The sequence below is a fragment of the Pezoporus occidentalis genome, unplaced genomic scaffold, assembly GCF_034315485.1.
Source record: "Pezoporus occidentalis ecotype Australia unplaced genomic scaffold, CSIRO_AGI_Poc_V1 ctg25, whole genome shotgun sequence".
In the NCBI taxonomy this organism is placed as follows: domain Eukaryota; kingdom Metazoa; phylum Chordata; class Aves; order Psittaciformes; family Psittacidae; genus Pezoporus; species Pezoporus occidentalis.
In genome coordinates this window covers 1,183,821-1,206,758 of record NW_026914394.1, presented here as the reverse complement: position 1 = coordinate 1,206,758, position 22,938 = coordinate 1,183,821, and the positions used below count along the sequence as shown (strand labels likewise).

Below are 22,938 nucleotides of genomic sequence, written 5' to 3'. Positions count from 1 at the left end.
AGGCTAACCCAGTCTGAGTGATTTCGAATGTAGATCTGCAGAGGCTTTCCTTTCCAGTAAACATTTATTCTTCATTAGAGACATACTTTCAGGGTTGGCTCTTTCCCTCTTTCTTGTCCTCTTGGGGACCAAGTCACGACTTTATGTACATTGTGTTATTTCCCCCATTCGACACTCACCAGTCCAGAGGATCGCTGTGATTTATTTGAGCAGCAAGGGTGCACCCGGTGTTTATTCACCCGACCAGATTGCTGTGAGATAGAAGAGCTGGGCTGTGCTTCCCCCTGCTCCTAATGCTGAGAGATTAGATGGGAAAACCAGATAGCCTGGCTCTGGAGGCAAGCAAATGAGCAATCCTAAATACCTTCCTAGACCCAGTGACCGTAAGTCCTTGGCTGTGGCTGGTCCTTGTGGGATAATGCCAGGAATAGGCATATTAAGCACATGAATGTCAAGTCCTAATTCATCTCTCTAATGTTGTACAGTAGCAGGACTGTACCCCCCTGCTGTGGTGTAATTTCACGCTGAAGAGTCTGATGGGGCTTCCTGCAGACTGATCCTTTATGGATCAGAAAACTCACTTTCTCTTTGTGTTAGAGGGCCTGGAGATTATCTGATTAACCACCTCCATGCCAGCGCAGAACAAACACCAGGCTCTGCCTCTTCTGAGGACTCCTTTTAGTGCTCCGTTTCCCTTCCTATCTGTGCATGTTGCAGAGGTGAAGAACATTAAACATCCAAATCTCTACCAGTGGCTTTCACACCTACATGAGCAGATAGGCTGGTTTGCATTTTCTTGGCTCTGATGCAAGTTTGGCCTTGCTTGAACCCTAAATCAGTTTAAGCCACTTGGTGCAGCCACTTTAGGGCTCCTTTATCCCTTTTCCAGGTTCCTCTCCTCCTCCTTCCCCAAAAGAAGCAATGTTTGAACTTCTTCAGAGCGATGCCCTGCAGGTACCACCAGCCCCAGAGCAGCCAGCCTGACTGCAGGAGCGGGTCCAGCTCGGATGCTACATTTGTAGAACCTGGCCATCTGGAGGAAGGGCTTCACCTCTTCCACCATTCAGTCCACCAAGACTGCCAGTCTTTCCCTGGCTTCACAAACATCTCCAGACCACACCGCAGGGACAGCAAGATGTGGCAGTGACCAGTTAGGATGCTCCTGTAGCTTCTAAAGGTGTCAGGCAGTGCACACACATCAAGAAAGGGCTGCAGGAGAGAAGGAAGAAACCAAATCTATTCTCAGACACTCCTCAGGGTGGGCGATTTTGCAGTGTAAGGAGACAAAAGCCTTCTGCTTTCACCACTAGACCATGGCTGCCTTCCTGAATGATGCCAGAAGGCCACCCTGTAGCCACATCCCAGCGTGTAACAGGGGATGATAGTTTATAATCTCATTTTCTGGGCTGGCTGCCCTTCTGGTGCCCCTCATGCTCCATGTAAATCATCTGGAGTCCAATTTCTTCAGCTCACAGGGCTGTTCTTCCCTCATCTGCTTCTAACAGGCTCCTGGCTGAGCAGGGAGCTTGCTGGTAAAGACAGTTTAAGGACAGCCCCATCAATACCCCTGCAATTCAGGCTTGATTGGACAAGATGCTGCATCCAGGGCCAGGCTCCCATCCACACATGGTTTCAGCAGATTGTGAGCGGCTCTGGGATGCTTGCGTATCCCATTCAGTGTGCATTTGCCTCCTATCCATTGGTACCATTGCCTGAATCAGGGTCATCCCATTCCTTTCTTGCTTCACCTGATGCACTTGCAAACAGCAGCTCCACACAGCCCTCAGTGGATTTCAGCTATTTTTAGGATATTGCTCATATCTGCTCGTGTTGTGTCGAGCTACAGACCTGGTGGCAAGTTTTGCCACCACTGCAGCCCTTTTGCAGCTAATGAAAAATAACCTGCTTTTTATCTGCGGAAAATAGCATCGCCTGGGTTTTATCATGGCAAATTATTTAATGGCTCTCCAAGCATTAAATAGTCCTTCCCTGTCTATAGGGCTGTGTAAATCTCTTTCCAGCTGCTATCCTGCTGCATTGCTGAGCACCCACACTTACAAGGCAGGGAGCCAGCGTGGTTCCTTGAATTGCTGGAGGCAGAAGGGGTCATGAGCCCTCTCCCACATCCCTGGCTCTTCTCCCCAACACAAGTCACTTGTTCACTGGAAGGACACAGAACAGCAGGATTCTGGCTTAGGAAGAAAATTCCAGTAGTTCTGCTTGAGGACACGGCAGCCTCCCGGGGGGACCCCAGCAGGAGAGGCAAGTGCTGAGCCTGCAGCCCACCTCTTGCTGGGAAAAGAAGCACAGAGAACACTGAGCCCCCAAGATTCCCAAGCATCTGACTCCCTCTTGTTTGCAGAGGAGAGGAAACCACCGATCCGTTTGCATTACAGCCTCCCTGGGGAAGGGACAGTGCTGGGACTCAGCACCCTGCATGAGGCTGCAGCACCCACAGGAGAGCCCAGCGCAGGAGCCTAGCTTACAGCTTCATCTCCCTCTGCCACAGTCAGTGCCACGACGGCATGGTCAGGAAAAAGGGACCTGTCAGAGGGAAATTACAAAGTCAAGGGCTGTTTTAAGAGTTTGGCCATGAATAGCGTGGTTGGCTTCACTTTTCAAAGGGGGGATAGTGAGGGATTTGTTGTTTCAATTGCAATATTATTCTCATGTTATTTTTCCATGAGGAAAGAAGCAAACCCCCCTGTTGTACCCCAGCTTCTCTTGAAGTACAGCAATACAGCAAAAGGACAGCAGTGAGAAACCTCTTCTCAAATTTTCCAGGAGGAGCTGAACTATTTCTTTTGCAAACAGCCTACTTAAGAAACCCCTGGGGGAAATGTGTAACTTGAACCCTTTATTTTTGCATTTACAATCTGACAACTCTGCCCACATAAGCTGGGTCAGGTTTGGTTCAAGCTTGGGGCTTCCACGCTCTCTTTCCAGGCAAGCCTATGAAGGTGATGGGGGAAGGCTTATGAGGGTGATGGAGGAAGGGTTTTAAGGCTGTGTAGGTCCTGAGATCTCACTGGAAGGGAAGCACAGCTTGCAGCCATAAGGCAGGCTCTCCAGCCACAGAAGCAGAGCTGAAGACATCAATAGCAGAATTCACTGCAGGTTGCAGGTGAAAGCAAACCAGAAGGCAGCTGCCCTGAGGATGTGTTCGACTGACCTGGTGCATGCACAGCTGCTCACTTGCTGTAGGACTGGAGCAAAAGCTGCTGGAGAGTTTTGCCTCCCATGCCCAAGCAGCAGCAGGCAGAGTTCAAGGGACAGTGGGGAAGGCAGCATCCCTGTGGCAGAGTCTGAGGAGCGCCTTCATCCTGCAAAGGGGAAGATTTTCAGCCTGAATAAATGCAAAGCCCCCTACTCTGCCTGGCACAGTGGGCTTCCCTGAGACTCAGCCCCTGCCTTAACGAAGGACCCTTTCCAATCCGCGAGCAGTCAGATCCCAGAGCAGAAGGGAGACCTGTTTGTTTAGACCTATGTGGGTTAGGCAGCTCAGACTTTATTCTTGCACTTTGATAGGTTCCTAAATGAAAATCCAATAATATTTTAAGCAGAACGAGTTCCCATGAAAGTCATTTCTAAATCACCCGGCTCATCCTACCTGTCCGCTGGATTCTTCATCCCCACTGGCCTAAGCCCGGTGTAACATCCCTGCTCCCAGTGGCGTTACTCCCGGGAGCCGAGTCCGGCCCTGCCACAGAGAGCACCCGCTGCCGCCTGCTTTTAATGAACATGTAAATAGACGGGAGGCTTCGGAGCACAGTAACCCTGCAGTCAGGAAGTTCTCCAAAGCAGCTCGGGAGAAATAATACTTTATTCCTGGCGGTGCAAATAACTGATAGGGACTGGCTAAGAAGGGTTCATGCAAATACTCCTGAATTAAGCTCCGTCTGAAGTTAGAAAGGGAAGATGATAAACACACCCGGCTTTAAAACTGCAAAATACGCTTTGCAGGCATGAAGCCGGAGGAGTAACAAAACTATCTGCCATCACATTAAACAGCAAAGCAATTCTTATTCTCAGGGCTGCAGTCACCTAAAACCAGAGCCCCATTAAAGAGTCCTAACTATTATTTACATTTCTAAATCTTAAAACCATTAACAAAAGCCACTTAATTCAATTACTTTCCCTGGGCGCCGATGTTATTACATTATTGTCACGAAGCCGAGTTTGGCTCTGGGTTTCTCCTTTTTTTTTTCCCCCTTTCTTTAAATTCATTCCTCTTTTCTTCATGCAGAATGCCTCCTCCCTCCCCACCTCCCTGTCTTCCTCTCCCCCGATGTCATTGTGTAGAACTAATGGGGTAAACTGGAATGGTATCTGTCCTCATTGACAGGTTTATGAGAATTTAATAAAGCGTGGCGCGGATAAAATGAGATATTACAAGGCCACACAAAGCTGATTGACTTCTCCACGTCAGCATTTTTATTTGGTTATTTATTTATTTCTCTTCAGCAGAGGGGTGAGCTCACCAGCCCTTGCACAGCGCTGGCCCAGGAGAGATGAGAGCGGGAGGGAAAACACCGGTGACAGAAGGGACCGATCAATCAATTGACTTGTTTGCTTGTGGCTTTCTGATCACACTGGGAAGGTGACAGGGCAGGAGTCAGTGAGTGTCTCCCTGCTGCTGCAGGTGTATGCTCATGGCCCTTGTACCTCCAACAACAGCTTGCCCACAGGTGAGGGTCCCCACTGCCTCTCCATAGCGGGGTCTGAATCAGGACCAGCTCCTGGTTGCGCAAGACACTGCACAGACACTTGGCATGGACAAGGCAGGAGGGACATCGGTGTTGTCCAGTGTCCCTATAGGGGTGACATCTAAGTGATGCTGAAATAACCCCCCATATCCCACCCCATGGACCTACCCCAGATCAAGAGGATATTGACTCAGATTGACACCAAGCTCGCAACCTGCAATAGGTCCTCCAGAAGAAGGACGCCATCAACCAGCTCCACCAAGGCATGTGCCTGCTCTGTGCCTCAGTTTCCCCTCCTGCCCGATGCCCATCCTGCTTGTGTAACTCTATCTCGCAGGTCACCCGGGGGCCTGCGCAGATCAACCCTTCTCCCTGGGAAAATCGATGTGTGTATTTAAGCGTGTTTGCTCCCATCCCACGGCAAACAGGGAGAGCTGGAAACCGGGCCTGCGCGGTATCTGGCTGGCTGTCTCCCTCTCCTGGCCTGTTCAGGAAGCAGAGCTCTCAATGGAAAGAGCTAAAGAAAAGTCAGGGTCTGTGTGCTTTTTCCAGGCAAGGAAAACCACAGTACAGTGGCCGAGGATGTCTGGATTCAGGCCAGTCACACTCAAAGATGCGCAAGGGCTCAGGACCTTGCTATGACTCGGGACCCTGCTTAAATCTTGACCTCGAAGTATGGAATAACTTTGCTTTGGGGGAAGACTGTGAGGATTAAACTTGGGGCTGCCCCTGTTAGCCTCAAAACTTGGCCTGTGGGGCTTCAAACATAAGTAGCATTATTTGTTTCCCCCTTTCTGACATGCAGAGAAGATGGAGATACCCCTGCTCATTCAAAAGCCTTCCAGATTTCAGGCTCAGTCCTGCAACAAAACCTGGCAGCAGCAGAGCTGCAGGTCTCTGGAGCACTCAGTTTGCAGGATCAAACCCTGCTGGGATGTCCTTCTTAGCAAAACCCATCCACCCCAGATGGACCGACAGCAAAATTGCTATCAATTTATAACAATACTTAAACCTGTCTGAAATCAAAGCACTGCTCCCCACTAAAGCTCTGGTTGTCTCATCAACCCAAAGAGACAGAAAAGGGTTTTCTGCTTCGTTCAACGCTCCTTGCAAGTTCACAGTTTATAGCGCAGGGGTTTAGGACGCAAAAGCCTCCGAACGTGAGATTTCTGCCAGTACAGCGGCTCAATCCTGCTCTCTGGTGGCTCACACCCGAAAAGCCAAACGCATCCAGCAGCGATGTCTTACCGGAGCAGCATGAGATGCACACCGAGCCTGGCCTGGTATTCCCCATGGGCTGGAAAGGGTCTGTGCTCATCTTCCTGTATTCATTTAGCTCAAGATAGAGCTCAGAAGGCATCTGTGCACAAGAAAACGGAGATCACAGAAGGCTTAAAGATTTCCTCCTTGAACGAGGCATCGGTTCATCATTGGAGGGGGCCTATGGGACCATAAAGGGGCTGCAACCCACACCCTTCTCTTAAAAGTCCCTCTTTGCATTGTGGCAAACATCCTCTGCTCTGCACAGATTGCTCACAACCCCTGCAACAGCCTTTTCTGCAATGCCCCAGTCTTTCAGCATCCCTCCCAGTACCATATCTCCTTGCTGAAGGACCACAAGAAGCAGACTGAAGAGCACCTCTTCTAGATTTCCTCACCTCATCCCTGCTGAGACGTACCCATGCTCCCAGCCCCACTGATGTGGGAGCATGATGGACTCACTCGAATCACAGGGCATGAGTAGATATCGCTTGGGGACACCACCTCTACTGTTCCTACCATCATCACCAGTCTCGCAGGGCTGCACAATGACTGCCTGTGACCCAGGGATTGGTTTTGCTGATGCACGCACCGTAAGCCAGCATCCTATAAAGCCTAGGCTCCTTTCTTGCCATTCTGAGGAGCATTTAACCATCTTCTTCACCCCGGCTTCACCCTGTAAAGTTCTAAACACAGAGATGACACCCCATTGTTCACTCTGTAATGCACAATAAAGAAAAGGAAGGGGTGAAACTTGTTCCCTCCTCATCAGTTTTGCTGCCCTGGCTCTTCTCTCCCCTTCCCGAGCACCGGAATTGCTCAGCGTGTAAACGTATGTAAATCTTTGGCAGCATCCAGAACAGCCCCTATCTCTTGCTCTCTTCCTCTGAGCTGCTGGAGTAATTACAGTGTAGTGGTGCCAGCACGAGGCATTTCTGCTGATGAATGCACTCAATCTAAGCACAGTTTTATGTATCATTAATTCCTTTAGCATTCAAAAACATAACTTTTTTGATGGCAGATAATACTGTAATCACTCACAATTGCCAATACAATTATCTTCATTCAGCTGTGTAAAACAAGTGCAGCAGTCATTTTTCCCACTTAAATTTTCTTTCTCTTTTTTTTTTCCCCCTCTTAGTTTTTAATGTTCACACAAAATGGAAAGCTGTTTGGACTTAGGTTGCTGTCACACTGGCATTTCCCATTCCCTCATCTGCATAGAAAGGAGGTTTTCAGAGCCTGAAACTACTTGCTTAAAGTGTCCTCAGCAATCTTAGGGATCTCCCAAAGGATTTCCCCGTCCTAAAGACACGATTACGATGATATCTTGAACTTTTCCTTACTCTCCATCAAGCTACCATGCAAAAGCTGACAGGTACACAAGGAACAAGAAAGTTTGAGCAAATATAAGCTGCACATGCCAAGTCATGGTCCTCTTCTAGGTCAGCTCCTCCTCCACTCTGCTGATGGAGAAAACACATGAGCACTCCTTAATCTGCTTCAGAACAGAGACCAGAAAGCTGGCACAAACTGGGTGTTCAACCTACTTATGGTAACTCAGATACTCCAGCCTGAAGCAGATTTGGGAGCAACCAGCCCTCCCACGAGCACAGCTCTGGGGCACAGCGAAGAGGACTAACAGCTTTTATAGGCAGTGACAACCACAAAGTGAACAGCTCGGTTGAAACAACCATTTCCTTGCAGGGGCCAAAGGAATCCCTTCCACATGACACTTCTTTCCTGAGCTGCTGGACAGCCTTCTTGGAGGGGTTAAACTCCAGCTCCAAGAGGAGCTGCTTCATCTCCTTGTGGATCATGTTGAGGAATCCCAGCTGAGTGTCAGGAACCTACAAGAAAAGGAGAAAAGAAGCAGGAGGGACTGATGGCTGTTGTAAATGAAGCTTGGATCTTCTTCCAGAGGGCCAGATCCCAGGAAAGGGATTAGTGGCAGCTGGTGGCAGGAGCAGGTTGTTAACCTCTGGGAAACCATCTAATAGCAATGGGGTGAAGTGGAAGAACAGAAATGTATAAACTCCTGGGTGAACAGTGAACAATTTTTTATCATTTCTTCTGAAATAAGAGGCAGGAAATGAAATCAGCCAAGAGCAGCAAACAGGAGATGTCACTTTCTTGTAACATGTGGATAAACTGTGGATCTCCCTGCTGCAGGATGCCCTGAGTGCCAGAATCCGATTACTTCACACCAGAAATATCTGTATGAGCATACAATTATTAGTCACTGAAACCTGACCTCTGGCTTGAGACTTCTGGCACACCAAGAGATGGCATTAAGGAACACATTGCTGTGTGTTTGCCATGCTCTTGGCTCTGGTGTCAGATAAATGGGAGCTAGCTGGCTCTTCAGCTCAAGCCGGTCCAGCTGATGGTGTGTGATTTGTCAGGGTTAGAAGAAAGTGATGCCTTTCTGCCCCTCCTTTGGTAACCACAAGGTTACAGCATCTCTGCAGTGTGGTGGTACCCACCCAGTTGCAACAGATCCAACTGATCTGTTTTGCCCTCCCTTAGCCACAGGTTCCAGCCCTGCCAGGCAGAGGATGTGCAGGGGCAGGATTTATGGTGTTTCCAGCACCCTAAGACTCACAGCAGTAGGGTTGGAACTATATGATCTTTAAGGTCCCTTCCCAACCCAAACTATTCTACGATTCAAGCCCCTTATGCTTCTGGACATAACAGCAGAAAAACTCCACTTGCTCACCCAGCAAGGACATGCCCGTGTCTCAAAGGGACATCAGAGCATCACTCACCCCACCAGCTGGTCCCCTATCCCAGCCCATGGGGAGCAAGGCCAGACCCATTCTATTTCTGTTAAATGGTCCCAGGCCCATTGTCCTGGACAGGATGTCCTGGACAATGGCCTGCCTGTACTGGAGCCCCCCCATCCTCTGCCTTGTCCCATCCACTGGCCCCTGCCTGCTGGTGACTGGGTCACAGCAGAGACCAGCTGCATTTTGGGGTTTTCCCATGCCCTGGGTTAACCTCCTGGAGCTGGCCAGCCCCAGCAGAGCTACAAACCCTGACACTGTCCTGCCTTATGCCTCAACCCCCTTTATTCAGCCCCATACACTTGCCCTGGAGAGGGGAGAAGGAGGTCTCAGGCAGCAGCTTGTGGAGCCAAAGGAGCTCCAAATATAAAGCTTGTGTTTTGTTTTCTTCCCTTTGACAAGCCGTACAGCAGAAGTTGAAAACTCCTCCTGCGTGACAGGTTTTAAGCAGGGTTTAAACAAGGGGGAAGGAGGTTGGAGAAGCAATTTTGTCTTGCAGCAGAACTGTTTGCTAAATTCTCTTTCTCTAAAGTTCACCGCTTTTCCTGTTTTCTTGTTCAAAGGCTTCAGGTGCTCCTGGTTTTACAGCCTGCAGGGAAACAGCCCTGTTTTGGCATTGTGCTGCCGTGAGGTGAGATCAGTGCAGCTGAGGAGTGCACAAAGCCTCCTGTGCGAGAAAGAGCGAGGAGATAGGGATCACAGCATCTGTTCTCACCAACCCTGAGCCGATTCTGTCCTCCTGGCAAGGGCACCCCAACCAACACTGCTCCCCTCACAGTATCTTCTGTCCCAAGTATGGGGCTGCAGTGCCCTTGGAAGCTCTGTTACTGGGCCCCACAGTCTGAAAGAGGTGGGGAGGGAATAAAAAGAAGAAAAACAGTGGGAAAACAAAGGCTGTTTTGCATGTAATTTCCTTGACCCAGATTACAGGGAGCTGCTTATCCTCAAACACAGAGCGAGAAGCCATAGGCCACAAATTCAGTGAGGGCTGAATACTTCCAAGGCTCCAGCAAAGAGACACGGGATGCTGTGTATGTACAGCACAGCACTTCCCTCCAGGAGAGCCGCTCTCTGGCACAAGCTGCCCAGGTGCTGCTACACCTGCCCTGATGACCTCAAGGCTGAAGTAAAGGCAATGGCCTGAGTAATTACACCAAGAAAACCAGGCCTGGGGGTATTAATTCCATCACATTTCCTAGCTCAGCATCTGTCCAGGTGTGGTTTAGGCATGACTCATCCCTGGGAGGCAGACGGAGAAAGAAGACATCTCAAATCCTTCCCAACAGGTTTTCCATAATCCTACAGGCAGCATCTGAACTGGATAGCTTGAAACAATTCCTGATGAGCCTTTGCAAGCGGTGAAGGTTTTTTAAGGACAGATCCCACATGGGGCTGGTGGCAAACAAATTCTCTTGGAGGCCCCAGCACCACTCGCTGCCCTGCCTGAGCAGGGATGTCAGATTTTGATGCTGGAAGCTGCAGAACTTTGCAAAGCACAGGCGCACCCATGCTCAGTGATAAAGTCGAATTTGGTGGGCACAGGCTGGGATGCTTATTCTATTCCCCACACAGCTGCTTGGCTTTAAGAATCGCAAAGGATGTGGGTAACTTTGGGATCCCCCCCCACTTCTTTGATGCTCCTACTGAAGATAATACCCAGAGGGGCTGAGAAACAACGGGGAGGTCAAAGCATTGCTTGGGGAAGAGCAGCATAAATAAACCTGATCAGCGAGAGGGTGAAGGGTCTGGATGAGGAACTGCTGAGGGAACTGGGGTCGTTCAGCCTGGAGAAAAGGAAGCTCAGGGGAGACTTTATCACTCTACATCTACCTGAAAGGAGGGCGGAGAGGGGAGGTGGCTGGTCTCTTCTCCCTAGTAACAAGTGACAGGACAAGAGGTAACAGCCTCAACCTGTGCATGGAGAGGTTGAGTGGATATTGAGAGAAATTTCTTCACCAAGAGGGCGATGAGGCATTCGAACAGGCTGCCAAAGGCAGTGGTGAAATCACCATCCCTGGAAGTGCTAAAAACACACGTGGATGAGGCTTTTAGCGACACGGTTTAGTGGTGGACTTGGCAGCGCCGGGGTAACAGCTGGAGTTGATCTCAAAGGTCTTTTCCAACTTAATTGATCCTATGACTCTACAGAGCCCACCCATCACAGCGAGGGCTGCACTTCCACCGCAGAGCTGCTCCTGCATCCCCTCCCTGCTGCCGAGTCAGCAAACGGGTTAAATCCCTTCCCACGCAGCCCCACCTCTCCCGACCGGGATCCTCCCCAGGTTTTCCCTCCCTCTTCCCCACCTCCCTCCAGCCTCTGTGCCTCGGAGCGGGTGGCCGGCTCGCTCGCTCGCTCGGTCGGTGGGTGCCGGGCAGTGCCGCCATGCGGCTGCCGCTGCCCGCCGTGCTCTGCTGCTCGGCCGCCAGCCTCCTGCTGCTGCTGCTGCGATGGCGGCGGCGGAGCGGGCTCTGGAGGAAGGTGAAGGCGGCGCGGCAGAGGCAGGAGCGCAGCCTGGTGCAGATGGAGATGGCCGTGCAGCGCTTTCGGGAGCAGGTGGGTGCGGTGAGCCGCGCTTCTCCCTTCAACACCCGGCTCCTCGCCCTTCCCTTTAGCGTGCCCTGGGCAGGGGGGTGTCCGCGCTGGTATGGAGCTGTTTGGGGTTCAGTTTTGTTACTGTTTTCCCGTCCTAAATCCATGTGGGCACGCACCCGCACGCAGCGATCCCCTCTGTAGCAGGGATGGGGGAAACGCGCCGTGGGGCAGCCGGTGCGCTGGGGACAGCAGCAGCACATCGTAACCGGCACCGAGGAGAAGGAAATCCCTGCTCCTTGTCTGAAAGCTTCCCGGTGGGAGGCTCGGCCTCGCTGCTGAGGTGGCGGTAGCAGAAGGGGAAAGGCAGTGTGTTGTCAGCACAGCGGTCACGCAGCCCGCGGACTCTGCTCGTGGGGTCGAAGAGGGTGAGGATGTGATGACCCTAGTGCCCCAAACTCCTGCTCAACCTCGCTGTTCCCACTGCAGTCCTATCATACTGCTCGGCCTGTGGTTGGAGTGTGCTCCCTCGGTTCAGAGTCCAGCCTGGGAGATGAGGTTTGATGTTTTTTCTCGTGGTGTTTGGTAGGTAGTGAGTAAATCTCTGCTGACCCCTAACATGACCTCTCTGCTGTCAGCTGAGGGGCTCCCTGTTTTGAGCGCTTCCCTGTAGGGTATCTTGGTGATGCCAGGAGAAGAGTTAGCCCCAAGTCTGCTTTTGTTTCTTGCTGGAGCAATATCTATAACCATGCTGCCAGTTCCCACTGTAATTCAGCAGAGACCAATCCCCTCAGGCCTGGACAAGACCTGTCTGAACAAAGCTGCACAAAAGGCTTTCTCTTAAGCAGCAGGTACTTGGTGGAGCCAGTCTGGCGAGAAAGACAAGGCTTTAGAAAGCCTGGGCTACTGCTGGCCCTGCAGGTTTCATGTCATCCTCACTGTTAGGAGGAGGATCATGGGTATGAGGCATATATTGCCTTTGACCAGTAAATGGCAGATGTTTTTGAATGGGTTACAGCGTGCACCAAGGGGAGAAGAGGAGCCTACCAGCTGAGGTAGAGGTGTGTCATTGACTGTTCAACTTTTCCCTTAGCATCCTTCTGTGAACGTGGTCTCCATCCTCAATCTGCCTTTGCCAGAGCTCACCAAGAAACTCCGGGATGGCTCCCTACCTCTGGAGCACGTCTTCTATGCCTATGTGGGCAAGGTGAGCAGCAAGGGTGGTGGGCAGCGTCTAAACACGTAGTGGGGCTGGCTCTTTATGATGCTGAGCACATGTTCACTGGTTAGTGCTGGGCTCTTCATGCTTTCCTGTAAGTGAAGAGAGAGCTGGGCATCTTGCTGCCACGGCTCTCAGCTTGGTTTGGAGCAGAAGGGAACAGGAAGTTCAGTATCTGGGGAGCCCACACCTTCCATAGCTACAGAGAAGTTGCAAAGCACTGCTATTGTCTCCCCTCCGTTTCCAAATGGGTTGTGAAACCCCAAAGACTCAGTGACCACTTTTATTCTCTACTTTTTCCATAATGCCCTGATCACCTCCTGGATTCCCATTTTGGGGTTATCATTTTATACCACCCTAGAAGCTCAATCAAGAGAATAGCCTTTGTTATCCTGCTGGGCTGACTGCCTCTCTTCATCACACACCAGATGGTGCTTTGGGCCTTCCTGTGTCCAGGGAGCATTTTAGAGTTTGGCATGAAAATGTCTTGGAAAGGAACAGAAAGGCTGCCCTGATACAGGCTGCCCAGATGGGGAGGCAGAAAAGGGTGGAAAAGAGGAAGTGTCCTCTGCAAACCAGAAGGCTGTTCTATAATGCTGCAGGCTGTGTCTCACCTATGGGCTTTGCCTGCTTTCCCCAAGGCCCTGCAAATGGCCACAGAAACCAACTGCATCACAGAGTACCTGCAGGAAAGCGAGACCCAGGTCCAGAAAGCGAAGCCAGTGGGAAAGCTGGGCTTGCTCTATGGGGTGCCTGTCAGCCTCAAAGACTCCATCGACTGCCAGGTAACCACATGTATCCCGACATCCCTGGGGTTGGAAGTTTGGTGGCAGGGGGAGGTTTGACCTCAGCATCTGGCTTGACCTTGTCGTAGCTGATGTGGGAGAGCATACCCTGGCAGGTGACGGTTTGCTGTCCATCTCCCATATAAGCCAACAGAGAAGGCTGATCAGATTTACTACCAATACACGATGCAATGTGTGTATGATGGGTGGGTTGTTGGAAATGCATGCACGTGCTTTTATATATATATCTATGTATATGGTGTTGGGGGAATTGCAATCTTCCATTTGGAAACTTCCTGTTTTCCCAGGGTCATGATTCCACATTAGGGTTTATAAAAAACATCAATAAACCCGTGGCAGAGGACAGCGTGGTGGTGCAGGTGCTCAGGAGGCAGGGGGCAATTCCGTTTGTCAAAACCAACGTTCCCCAGTCCCTCGTCAGGTAGGTGGGCACCCCATTCCTTCAGCGTGGTGGCACCTCTCCTTCCCTCATCTCAAATGAGAGCTTCTATCAAGTCCAATTTTAATTTCCCCCCTTCTTTTTCAGTAACATTTGGTCCCCATTCTTGGTGTCTTTTAAGTTTCACTTTTAGAAGTGAACACGTTTACGCTAAGGATGGAAATTAACTCTAGCTCCAAATGAAATAAAGGAGAAGAGAGAAATCAGTGCCCTTCTTTCCTGTGCTGGGTGTTTTTAAATCACTTTCTTTTCTCTCTTTAAAATTAACCTCTCATCCCTGGCAGTGTTCAAGGCCAGGTTGGATGAAGCCTTGGGTGCCATGGTTTAGTGTGAGGTGTCCCCCGCCATGGCAGGGGGGTTGGAACTGGATGATCTTAAGGTCCTTTCCAACCCTAACTATTATTCTATGATTCTATGCTCCTGTTAACTGTACAGTGCCAATGCATATTCATGGAAGAGGAAGCTAGTTAAGCTAATGACCTTAAATTGTCCTGCCCCCAAACCTCCTGCTCTATCTGGCAAGACCTCTCTTGATGTCATTGATCTAGGGTGAGGTCAGGTGTGCTCTGCTGAACAGCCACCCTGTTACTGCCCTTGGGTCCTACTAAGTGAACTCTGTCAAATGGAATGGATGACTATTGCCCAAGCCGTATGAAATGCCTTCCTTAAGGTGACACAGCAGTTACTGAACATGTCTAAAAAAGCCATACAAAGAGTTTGCCTCAGGGATTATCAGATTTTCCACCAGTTCCTGGGGGATTTCAATGTTCAAATATCACTGCAGCTGGCATTTGGCATGTTCCCAAGCAGGGGCTAAGCAGTGCCTCCCCTCAGGTGGGGTACTGGCTGCTTTGGATGTCCTGTGGCACTTGGGACCACCTGAACAGGAAGGCTCTCCAACAAGAGGGTTGATGTATGTGTGCTGCCAGAGGGGCTGTCTGGGCAAGGCTTGATGACACTGAAATGAGCTGGCAGTGAATCCAGGTCCTGGGACTGCCATGAAAAGGCTGGTGGGAAGCTTTGGGAAGTTCTCTCAGATGAAGTGTTATCAATCTAACAACTAATGATTTACCTCATTACCTTCTGAAGATCTTTTTGTAGTGGCTGGTGTCCATGTCAGATAGCAACATTCCTCTCATTGCAATCTCTCTCTTGCTCTCTCTTTAGCTATGACTGCAATAACTTAATCTTTGGTCAGACATTCAACCCGCTGCTCTACACCAGAAGCCCCGGTGGCTCTACTGGTGGAGAAGGGGCACTTATAGGAGGAGGTGGGTCCATCTTGGGCTTCGGGACGGATTTAGGAGGGAGCCTGCGTTTCCCTGCTGCCTTCTGTGGGATCTGTGCATTCAAACCCACTGGGAACAGACTCAGGTACTGTGAGCAATGGGGTAATGTCTCTGGATGAGACCCACCGTCACCCTATTGACTGCTGTGCTGTGCTGCTCCTGTGGGCAAGGGGGAACTCGGGAGGAACTACAAAGGGCTTGTTTCCCCCTTCTGCCTGGATGTTTTCTGGGGGCTATACAAAGGGAAGCATTGGTTTCCCCAGAGTGGAGATGGGGAAACCTCTCCACCTGCATGCTAAGGGGGTGCTCATTCCTGTCTGAGAGGGCATAAATCATTCTGGGCTAGGTTGGGTCTCTCCTGGACATCCCCTTGGCCCTTCCTTCTTGCCAACCTCTGCATCTGCAGAGGGAAGGCAGTGTTTTCATTACCACCTACTACTGCTTAAAGCCTTTCCCTTCAATGAAAACTACCCAGCTGCTGTATTTTGTCTGTCTCTTTTTTTTCTTTGCAGTAAAAAAGGAGTAGTTTCTGGTATCCCTGGGCAGAAAGCAGGTAGGAACTGATGGCTGGTCCCCAGGGAGGGCAGGGGTGAGAAGGACCCACAGCTGGCTATGGGGGACCTTTTCCAACACATTCAGAGAGAGAAGCAGGTTCCTTTTCAGGCACTGTTTCAGAAAGCCACCCCATGATTCCTGAGAAACTAGAATGTGTATGAGCCTAGAGGAGCTGTTTGTGTAACAACAAACCTCAACACGCCCTGTAACAACCAGATTGCTGTGTGGTGCCACTGCTCTGTGAGAGGTGGGATTAGCAGTCAAAGGGGGTGTCTTATGTTGTCCTTGTGTCATGATTGACAAAGCCTTTTGTCTCATTTTGTATATCATGAGATGGAGATGTCAGGGCACGTTGATGGATAACAGCTCTGGGCCCATAATGATAGGCTTGCTAATAAGAAGACATCTGTAAGCATCCCCAGCCCAGTTCTCTATGGGGAACAGTTGCCAACACTAGACTAAGTCAGATGATGCCAAGAGGCCCTTCAGGGGCAGGGCATGCCCTCGACAGACCCCAACCACAAATGCTCTCTTCTGATCTCTTCCAGTGACTGCAGCAGTTGGGCCGATGGCAAAAGACGTGGAAAGCCTGGCTCTATCCATGCGGGCGCTCCTGTGTGAGGACATGTTCAGCTTGGACAGTTCAGTGCCCCCCCTTCCCTTCAATGAAGAGGTAAAGGACCTCAAAGGGGGTGAAAGTCTCATGAGAAGAGCTGCTGTTGCTCAGGCTGAAAACATCAGTGGCTCACTGATGGGGGAGACCTCTGGGACCTGTGGGTGGCCATATGGATAAGAGGAATGCTGCTTTCCAGGCTCACCCTGCAGCACGTGTTGGCTCCCGATGCCACTGACATCTATCCAGCTGGCACTCTCCTTTGCTTTGCAGATTTATTCCAGCACGCAGCCCCTCCGCATAGGCTACTATGAAACTGATTTCTTCACCATGCCAAGCCCTGCCATGAGACGTGCCATTCGGGAGACAAAGCAGCTATTGGAGGATGCTGGCCACACGGTAGGATGTTGCATGAACCCAATAGGTGTGTTGGATCTACCATGTTTTTGGGACCCATGGGTGAGCATCAAGCAAATTTGGCAAGGACGGGGGCCTGGAATCCACTCTACTTTGATGAAAGTAGATAGCTGCTTCTGGAAAAGAGAAACTGTTTATGCTGCAACTTGACTTCTGTTCTTGGCAGGATCTCAGAGCTCTTTAAGTGCTGGTGAACACAAAAGGGAGCCCACCCCAATACTTAACATGCTGAGGAATAGACACACTGCTGTGTGACTTGTCTGTACTGTGGGTGCATTTGCTCACACCTTGGCTGAGATCTGCATTCTCCTAGGTGCTGTACAATGTGGGTCCTGAGGAAGTGCCCACAGAGCTTACAGAGTCCTTGTGCTGTATCATTACTGTCAGGTCAGCATGTTTTCTGAGCCTGATGGACCACCTCTCTTAGTGGCTGTGATGAGCCGTCGTCTAAGTATTTGCTTAGTCTATTCTCAAGCCAGTTTTACTGCTTCTACATCATGGCAAACAGTTCCACAGATCTACTGCATTTTGCATGAAAAGCCACCTCCTGGTTTTGTATCTGGAGACAAGGACCTAAGGAGAAAATTAAAGGGCAGTTGCAGGTGGCTGACCAATATAGGCAGGCAGTCCCATATTGACCCAGACCCATTCCTAGGGTCTCGGGTTTCTGGGATGCTGAGCAGAGATTGTCTTCTTGCTCCTCTCTGTCATCTCCCATGCGTGAGGCATGGTTGTGGCTGAATACCTCCCCCTTACCCTTGCACAGGGATCAGGAGTGAAGTGGGGGGCACAGACTCATGCTCTCTGTCACCCACTGCCAGTTTTGAGGGACCTTTGTGCCTTGGGGCTGCTTGGACATGAGGGGGCCAAGCCCATCCTGTATCTTCTGACTCATTGGTTGTTGCTCCAAGGGAGAGCAGTCTTTTCAGGGAAGGATGGATGGGATGGGGAGGACCTGGTGGCCTTCAATGCTGGAGGGAGGCTTTCCTGCGGGTTTGTCAGGAAATCCTGAGCCCAGCTTGGCCAGTTGAAAGCACTCACTGGCTTCTCTCAAACAGCTTGCTTGTGCTTGTGCCACTGACTCCTCTTCTGTTGTCCTTCCAGCTGGTGCCCTTCGAGCTCATGAATGTGGACTATGCATTCTTTAACTTCTGTGTCAAGGGAGTGTTTGCAGATGGGGGTGCCAGCTTCCTCAGGAAGTTGTAAGTATAGCCTGGAATGGTTTGGTGGGATCAGTACCTGTCTATAAAAATCCTCCCTAGGGTCTGGCTAGCATCCGGATACGCATAGCAGATCTACTGGATGTAGATATGCTAATATGCACTGGGATTTACTGGGGAGCTTACTATAAAGTGATTCAGCTGAACCTTGGTCCCTTTGGGATTGTTATCAGCCTTTACAGATGTAAGGAAACTGGATGATGATATTGTATAAATACTGTGAGAAACACAAGAATGGAGCAAACCTCTTTTTGTCACTTAGATATGCTGTTCAGAGGGGCTGGCCTGGTGAAAGCTGTGATTGCTTTACTTTGTGAAAGCTGTGATCTTCTGTGGTTGCTTCCTAACACTACTCAGCTAAATGCCCTTTTGTCTTTCAGCAAAGGGGAGCTGGAGGAAAGCAGCCTGGGGCTGCTCTGGTTGATGAAGTCTCCAAACTGGCTGAAAAATGTCCTCTCTTGGATCACCAAACCCTTTGTAAGGTCCATTTCTTTATAGCATAGATGGAATTAAGCAATAAGTGGTGAATACTTGGCCTTCCATTGCAGTAAGGCTTTCCTGTAGACAAGTCACTAAGCGTTGCTTACTCCCTGTGCTTAGGCACATATCCAGATGGGAGAGATGCTATTTCTGCTCCTCCTCTCCCCACTCTGGGGAAAACCCTCAAGTCCTGTTTGAGCACTGAGTCAGCAGCTTGTATTTGTGATGGAGCTAACCCAGAGAACAGGCTGGGATTGATTGTTTTCTTTCTTTGACTTTCTCCTCCTCAGATGCCTCGATTTTCAGCCATGCTAGCGAGTATGAGAGCAAAGTGAGTAAGTCTGAGCCTGAGCTAATGTGTGAAGATTTGTGTTTGTCTTCTGGAGAGCAGCACTGTTTTTTATAGCAGGTGTGCTGCCCCAGCTGCATGCATCTGAGAAGGCAGAAGACACAAGGGTGGGAGCAGTTTATGTCAACACCATAACCCTGCAGGGTTTGGCAAACTGCTCTAGTACTGAGGATGAGAATGAGGGTGGAGGCTCACAGCCTCCTGCTTAGGAAATGGATGCAGCCTGTGATAAATGAATACAGTGTCAGCTTCAGCACTGGTTAATGCATCTGTCATGCCAGGAGGGAGGGATGCTGTAAGATGAAAAGAAGGTAAATAGGGAGGGTGGCTGGCTCTTCCTTGCTTCAGTGTTGGGCAGTTAATGGCACTTGTCTGACCAAACCAAAAGGAAACCTGGCAGAGGAAAGCCAGGACTTCGTCAAAGTCCTCTCTTGCCTTGGCTGCAGCTCCATGAACACAGCTAGCCTGTGCCCATCTGCTTTTTGATGCTCTTCCCTGCCCCTGAAGCTGGTCTTTGCAGCACTTCTTGATGCTTTTCATTGCTTTTGTTTATCTTTTTCAGCACAGTGGATCAAGTCTGGAGTCTTCATCGTGAAATTGAGGTAAAGTATTGCAATTCTGGGTTAGTTTTGGTTTTATTTCTCTTTGGAAAGAGGCAGATCCAGTACCCACCAAGGTTAGGAGATGATCAAGTCACTGGTGATGTGAGGTAGGAATATAGGTCACTTCTCAACAGATCTCACTTGGGTGTGCAAGTCCTCAGCACGTTTAAAGATTAGGGTGACACATGGACACATTCATGATCCTGAATCAGACCTGAATTTGTTAGCCCTATACTTAAAAAGTTAGGCCATCAGCTGCAGCAGACTTGCTTTTAGCAGTGGGGAGGGTGCTTTGTATGCTGGGAGACCTGTTGGCCAGGCAGCAAAAGGTGGCTGGGTTTTAACAGGATCAGGCCTTATGGCTGCTCCTGGGGAAGGGCTGAGAGCCTGGCTGGGTGCCCAGGGACCATGGGACAGTACATTCACCCCACTGACCACCAGTGTGTTCCTCCTCAGGAGTTCAGCCAGCAGTTCACCACCCAGTGGAAGAAGCTGAACCTGGATGTCATGCTTTGTCCTATGCTGGGCCCAGCTCTTGGCATTGGCTACCCTCCGAAGCTCTCAGGTAGGATGGCCAATGGGGGGTTGTGCATCCAGCGTGCCCCTACAATGGCATTCAGTATCAATGAAAAGCATTCCTCCTCCTCCCATCACATCCGAAGGCACTGGCCAGTGGTGGGAAGAGCTCAGCTCTTGCGGCATCTATAACCCAAACCTATGGGGTACACCCAGGACAACCCCCCGGTGCATTTGGGAGCTAAGGGGAAGGTTTCCATCCTATAGTCCTGGATCCTACCCTGTTAGCTGGAAGCCTCTATATGCAGAAAGCAATGAAGGGGTTCCCTGCAGCAGGCTGGCACTACAAGCTCCCTGTTTCCCGCAGTGGCAGTCAGCTACACCATGCTCTACAATGCCTTGGACTTCCCTGCTGGTGTGGTCCCTGTCACAATGGTGACAGATGAGGATGAGGAGGAGCTGAAGGGCTACCAGGGGTACTTTCGGGACTGGTGGGACCGCACCATGGCAAAGGTGAGTGGTGCCAGGTTCTCCTGGGGTACGAGCATCCTCATCCATTCCCCTGGACATCCCCCTGCCCTCTTCCCCTTCTGTTTGTGCCACAGGCTTTTCGCGGCAGCGTGGGGCTACCTGTGTCCGTGCAGTGCGTGGCCTTGCCGTGGCAGGAGGAGCTGTGCCTCCGGTTCATGAAGGAGGTGGAGACGCTCGTCCTGAAGAACAACAGTTTCATCTGAGTCCTGCATGCTCACCCGGAGCAGGATCCCAGCTAACAGTGCAGGACCTCCTTTGGTCTGACTTGCCGCAGGACTTGTGTTCCCCTCCATGAGGATGCAGTGATGGCTGGGCTGGCTGCTGGCTTTGGGATGCAAGGGGAAAAGGGATGGGGACTCCATGGTGGTGGGTGGAGCACTTACTGTCATTGTCCAATACAGTGGATTTTGTAATCGGAAAGTCTGTTATTCCAGGTCTCTGTGTGTGGGGAGGGATGGGAGTGGATTGTAATAACCCTCTCAACGCCTCCCAGGGTAGTACAAGAACAGGATCTTTCTCTTACAAACAGAGAAACTGAGGCACAGGGACTGGTCCAAGATGTTCACACTCCTGCTTAGAATGCTGTAGGAAAAGGGATTTCCCCCTCTGTTCTCAGCTCCCAGAGGACAAAATCTGGTGTTTTCCCTGCTGCCAGACCAGCAATACGAGGTCAAAGCTCAGCCTGTGTGCAGGCTCTGGCAAGCAGGGAGGGAGCTGACCCACTTCCCACGGTGCAGGGCTGCTGGCACCCTGCATGCCATGGAGGGGAGATCTGAAGTGATCATGAACTCCCATCTCCTTCAGGCACCTCCTGCCACTTTCCCCACAGCAGAGAGGCGTGAAGCGCTTCAGCTCGCGGTATTGCGTATATAAAGCAGTGTGCCGGGTCGGATGGCCAGCTGCGCAGCGTGTCCTGCACACCCTCTCTTCCCATTTGGCAGTGGGGCCACGCCAGTTTTTCCAGTGAGGATTCCAGCTACTGGCAGCCACTGCCACCAGGATTGGCAGCACCGGCTGCTCCAGGCAGGTTTCCAAGGGTGCTCTGGGAAGGGATACCACAAGGCAAAATAGTGTTTTCCAGTGCAGCGGTGTCACAAGTGGATTATAACAAGCCTCTGGCAGGATTTCTGTTTGGGGTTTTTAATGTATTGTTTAAAGCAGAGGCATGCAGAAGCATGGGGTCTTCCCAAAGCTTGGCAGAAAGATTTATCCCAGCCTAGGGGAAAGCAGCCCCTAGGACCCTCATTCTTCATTAGCAGGCTTTGAAAGGAGGAGGGGGAGTGAGTTCCAGGCATCCCAGGACTGAATGCTATGTAAAGCCAAGCCCCAGAAGAGCTTGGGTGAGGTTTGAACCAGCTGCAGGTGCTCCTTGCCCACACAGAAAATGCTGGATGGGGTTTGTCGGTTTGCAGTTTAAAACTTAAGCCTGGAGGGGCTTGTCCCATCAGAGTCAATGCCACCTTCACCCATGCTCCTGGAGAGCCAAGCACTGCATCACTCTCTTTAGTTTAACCGCTCTGCCCCTGGCACTGAGGTGGGCAGGGTGCAGGAGTCAAAACAATGGAGATACCAGTGGAACTGAACCAGCAAACACGCTGGAAGCCCTGAGTGAACACCTCCAGCCAGCCATGGCACAATGCACTGGGCAGGGCCAAAGGTGCTGCGTGGCTTTGGGGATTGAGGTTGCCAATAGGGATTGGCTGCTAGCTGCTCCCAGGGGGAAGCTGGTGTGAAGGGCAGGGATGGGGCAATGAAGGCCACATCCCCCACAGTGGGTGACATCCATGTTGAGTTGTTTGGCTGTTTTTGTCTCTGTCCTGGCCAAACTGGGAGGATCCTCCTTGCCTTTCCAGTAAGCACTCAGTTTCTGTACAAGGTCTTGCTTCTTCCCCAAGCTCCCTTCCCTGATGCCACAGGAATGATCCCACAGGACATGTCTGTAACAGGCAAGGTAACATGATAGCTTGATGGTCACTGGATTCTGGTCCCCAGACAAAATTGCACCAGACACCAATGATTACTACCCTGGATGAAGCCTCCTTACAAACTCTGCTAAATGTAGTGCCTGGAGCAGAGCCGACATTGCTCCAGATACAGCAGTGTTGCCTTGCATCTTGGCAATGATCTTTGAGACATCCCCACTTCATTCCTTGGGGGCTTGCCAACCCTTGAGTCGTGAGGGAAGCTTAATTTCTTCAGCCTCTGCTTTCTCCACTAAGCCATGGGACAGTTCCATGCATCCAAGGCTGTGTGGTCCAGCTCCTTTGCTTTCTGCGGCTGGAACACGGATTAGAAACTGGAGAGCAGATAGGATGCTGGGTCCATCAGAGGGGCTTTCCCAGAAGTGCCCCCCCCCCCCAAAAAAGGCATTTCAATGGGTTTGGTTTGGAAATGACACAGCAGTCATACTCTTTGAAGGCATCTTTTGATAGCTCCTTCCACACTGCCTTTCCAGAGTCAGTGTCCTGCTTGTACCTTCATGCTCTTTCTTCTTCTGAGCTCCTTGCTCTTCAATAGGTGAAGTTTCACTCCCTGCACCAGGTTCCCCATGACAAGTAGAGCTATGTAGTCCTAGGCTCAAAAGGCTGCACATGCTGCTGCCTAAGGGACAGAGATGATG

At 50.7% G+C, this 22,938-nt stretch overlaps 1 protein-coding gene and 1 long non-coding RNA gene across 2 annotated transcripts in view; one reads left to right on the top strand and one right to left on the bottom strand.

Annotated features, from left to right (window-relative positions):
* LOC134165864 (uncharacterized) overlaps positions 1 to 22,938 on the bottom strand; it is a 303,752-nt gene that overhangs the window by 273,689 nt on the left and 7,125 nt on the right. The window lies entirely within an intron of this gene.
* Positions 11,039 to 20,738, top strand: LOC134165843 (fatty-acid amide hydrolase 1-like). Its single transcript, XM_062623014.1, has 15 exons — positions 11,039 to 11,306; positions 12,376 to 12,489; positions 13,143 to 13,286; positions 13,595 to 13,728; positions 14,914 to 15,120; positions 15,548 to 15,588; positions 16,139 to 16,263; positions 16,477 to 16,602; positions 17,725 to 17,822; positions 18,221 to 18,317; positions 18,611 to 18,651; positions 19,232 to 19,271; positions 19,728 to 19,836; positions 20,155 to 20,300; positions 20,393 to 20,738. Exons 1-15 carry the CDS (start codon positions 11,136 to 11,138, stop codon positions 20,519 to 20,521), a joined length of 1,722 nt encoding a protein of 573 aa, XP_062478998.1. The 5' UTR covers positions 11,039 to 11,135; the 3' UTR covers positions 20,522 to 20,738.